The sequence below is a fragment of the Numida meleagris genome, chromosome 1, assembly GCF_002078875.1.
Source record: "Numida meleagris isolate 19003 breed g44 Domestic line chromosome 1, NumMel1.0, whole genome shotgun sequence".
Taxonomy (NCBI): domain Eukaryota; kingdom Metazoa; phylum Chordata; class Aves; order Galliformes; family Numididae; genus Numida; species Numida meleagris.
The window spans coordinates 55,796,053-55,799,776 of NC_034409.1; the positions used below are offsets into that span (position 1 = coordinate 55,796,053).

Below are 3,724 nucleotides of genomic sequence, written 5' to 3' on the forward strand. Positions count from 1 at the left end.
AAAAGGGCAAAAAAGAAAAAAAAAAAAAAAAGGAAAATAAAGTTTTGAAAAAGGCTCGCAGTGCTATTGCAATGGGGTCTCTCCGGGACGCAGTGCCATGGTGGGGAGCTCCCCCCAGCTCCTACCTGGAAGTCTGGGGAGCGGGGCTGAGGGCGAACGGCCCGATTTGGGGAGGGGGGAAGGCGTTTGTTAACGGGTTGCTTTGCCAGCGTGACGATAAATACATCCAGAGGTCAATCAATGAATAACATGCAGCCCAGCGACCTCCATCTGCAGCCCCCTCCTTACTTTGCACCCTCCCCCCCCAGCAACCCCCCAGCCCCGAGCAGCTCCACAAGTTCTCCTGCGTCCAAAGAAGTCCCTGATTTATGGAGTTTGCCGATGCTAAGTGAATACTGTCTGTCAGGCAGCGCTGAAAGGCGCTCCGCACTAATACAAGAAAAGGGCTTTGTGTTGCTAAGCGATTAGAGCAGATGTAATGAGATTTACCCCAATCCTGCTTTGCCCTTTCCCTATCTTCAGTAAAATTGTGTGTGTGTGTTTTCTTTCTTTCTTTCTTTCGGGAGGGGGGCCGAGGGGAGGAGGTGGGGAATTTCGGAGCCGGCCTTACGCATTGTAGTGAACAACGGCGTAACTTTGCCTTTAGTTTAATGAGTCTGGATATTTACTATTCAGAAGTGAGCAAAAAAGAACACCTGTCTACACAAGGAAGAGAAATTTCGCCTTTGTAACAGAATGAAACATTATCCTAATGTTATATTCATAGCTATAAATTACCCGCTCCGCTTTCTTTGCATACCTTATCTGCACACCAGCAAAAGTGGGTAAATAAAAAGGGAGATGCCGCGAAGGATGGAGGCATATAGCGGTTATTATTTTCATAACTAAACATCAGCTCCTAAACAAGGAGTGCTGCGTTGGAGCAATGAGGGGTGACCCCGGGCTCCCCATGGGGAAATGGCATTGGTCATTTCGGGACGTGCAGCCGCAGGGAGTGCACTTGGAAGGCAATGTGGAGAGATCACAATGCATTGGACATCGGGACAGGCTGCTCAGGGAAGTGGTGGCGTCACCATCCCTGGAGGTGTTTATGGAAAGGGTAGACGTGGTACTTAGGGACATGGTTTAGTGGGCAATATTGCTGGTAGGTGGATGGTTGGACTAGGTGATCTCCAAGGTCTTTTTCAACCATCGTGATTCTATGATTGAGATGTCCACGTAAATCTGCACATCTACATGTGTGGGTGCCTACATACACACCCCACCACAAAACCTGGGGCACTCCACCAAAGTTTTTCCCTCCTCTTTTTAAAGCAGCGCATCCCCGCACACTGGGGCTGGGCGGGTAACGCCGCACACACACACACACACACACAGACACACACACACACACCGCAGCTCTCCCCGCTCTTTGTTGGTTTTTTTCTTTTTGGAAGATGCATTTTGCGCTTTGCTTTCCGCTTGGCTTGGTGCACGCCAACTGAATGTGCAATGCTGCCGGAGCTGGGCGCGGAGCAGGAGGCGGATTCTGGTCACGTCCATGCTCACTGACAACAAGCGGGCCAGCCAAAAAAAGGGGGAAAAAAAAAAAAAAGAAAAAAAAGGGGGGGGGGGTCCAATTTCTTTTTGAATCTTGGTAATTGGGTACTTTTACACGCAGATCACGCTGTTTGGGCAGAATAACAAGTGTAGAAAGCCCGGTGTCTCAGAGCTGCCACCCATTCCTACTACGGTATTTATTTAGTTTCTGCCCTCACACCCCGCCTTCCCCCTCCCCTCCTCTGCTCTATGTACGTGGCTAGGCTGGCACAGAGATGGGGCGCAGCTCCTGATTTTGGGGCTCCATCCTTTGGGGGACAAGCAGAGCGTGCCGTGAGCTTCCATCACCCTTTGGGTTGGGATTACACAGAAGGGCAAGAAAGCAACCATGATACCGCTCCATCTTTGCATATTTATATAAAGATATTCATGGTACATCCATCAGATTACAAACACTTCATAGGCAGCTCAGCTTGGCCACAGGATCTTTTAACATTTCCTCCTTAGATTCGCTGTTGTCAGTGGCAAAACAGAAGCACATGCAGCAGGCAGCCGAGCGTTTCAATTAAAAAAGTTTTATTACGAAACTAGTTTGTATAAAACAGGGTTATACAGGGCCTGGTGAGCTTGTCATAGAGCAGTACGAAAAGGCAGTGTCAGCGGGGCTGGCTGTTTCCTTATTTGTAGCATTATCACTTTTTTTCCCCAAAAGGCAGCATACAAAAACAGACGGCCGCCCTTCTGCGTTTGGACAATAGCTGCATAAACATCGTTCCCTCGGAACACAGTTTAATAACGTTATTAATACATTAACAAAGTTTCTATAAAGTAAGACACGTCGGTGCTAAAGTACAGCTGGAGGGAGTCCAAGTCCTCGACAAAAGCACGGACTGAGATGGCAGCGGGAAAGTAACGCCGACCGCACGTCTACACACCGAGAGGTAAAAGCATCATGTATTAAAAAACGTATCAAGATATACACATTTTAAACCCTTTGTACAAAACCTCTATAAATCTCTCTCTCTCTTATGTACAAAAATAGCTTAATATATCCCCAAACTGGTCAGGGAGGATACAAATAGATTTTCTTATAATAAAAAAATTCACCAAAAAAAAACCAAAAAAAAAAAAAACCTGGAAGCATTCTATGATGAAAAATAAAAAATAAAAAAGCTCGGAGGGAGGGCAACTCTGGAACGGGTCGGGAGGGGGGGGGTGTTCTTTGAGTACAGCATAGCTTCGTTTCGACATCTCCACAAACACCGGGAAACGCGGTCCGGAGAGCGCGGAGCGGCCGCACGGAGGGGACAGGCAGCAGGGGAAGGGCTCCTCGGGGCCACCGCGGGGCACGGAACGGGGTTCGGGGCTCCGGGCTGGGGGTGGCCGCCCCGCCCGCCCCGCGGGAACGCAGCCGCCCGCCGAGAGCCGTGCCCGCACCGCCCTCCGACGGCGGGGGAGAGGAAAACGCAACAGTTGGTGGTGGGCCGGCGGCGGGGTGCTCTGCGCGCGTGGCTGCGGGAGAGGCGCTTATCTCTCCTTTCGCAAGCATCCTGAAACGACAAAAGAGAGAGGAGGTCAGAGCCGCGCCGGGGAGAGAACCGACGGGGAGACAGAGCCGTCGGGGAGCACCGGAACCCCCCTCCCCGGCCTCCCCCGCACACCCACCTGCCGGGGCCGGGCTCAGAACCAGCTGGTGAAGTCGAGCAGCTCCTGCTCCTCGGGGCTGAGCGGGTCGTAGGAGCCCTCGTCGGAAGAGTAGGAGGAGACGGGGGAGCCCGCCATGGAGTTCATGTCGTGGGAGTAACCGGGCGAGATGGTGGGCGACAGCACGCCGGCCTGGAAGGCGGCGCTGACGGCGTCGTGCTCGTCGAGCAGCTGCTGCAGGGCGCGGATGTACTCGACGGCGGAGCGCAGCGTCTCCACTTTGCTCATCTTCTTGTTGGCCGCGCCGTTGGGGACGTGCTCGCGGAGCGTGGCGAAGCCCAAGTTCACCAGCTTGACGCGGTTGCGTTCCCGCTCGTTGCGCCGCGCCACGGCGGCGGGCTGCTGCTGCGGGAGGCTGTAGCCGAAGCCGCTGAAGTTGAGCCGCCTCTTGCAGCGCATCAGCTCCGGCGAGGCCGAGCGCTGCCGCTTGGCGGCCCGCGCCGCGGAGGGCTTCCCGCCGGGAGACGGCCGCCCGCCCGCC

At 53.5% G+C, this 3,724-nt stretch overlaps 1 protein-coding gene across 1 annotated transcript; it reads right to left on the reverse strand.

Moving 5' to 3' along the window:
- Window positions 3,215–3,717, reverse strand: ASCL1 (achaete-scute family bHLH transcription factor 1; the record flags this gene model as incomplete). Its single annotated transcript, XM_021385096.1, has 1 exon — window positions 3,215–3,717. A coding segment is annotated over one exon (498 nt), but the record flags the coding sequence as incomplete, so codon positions are not given.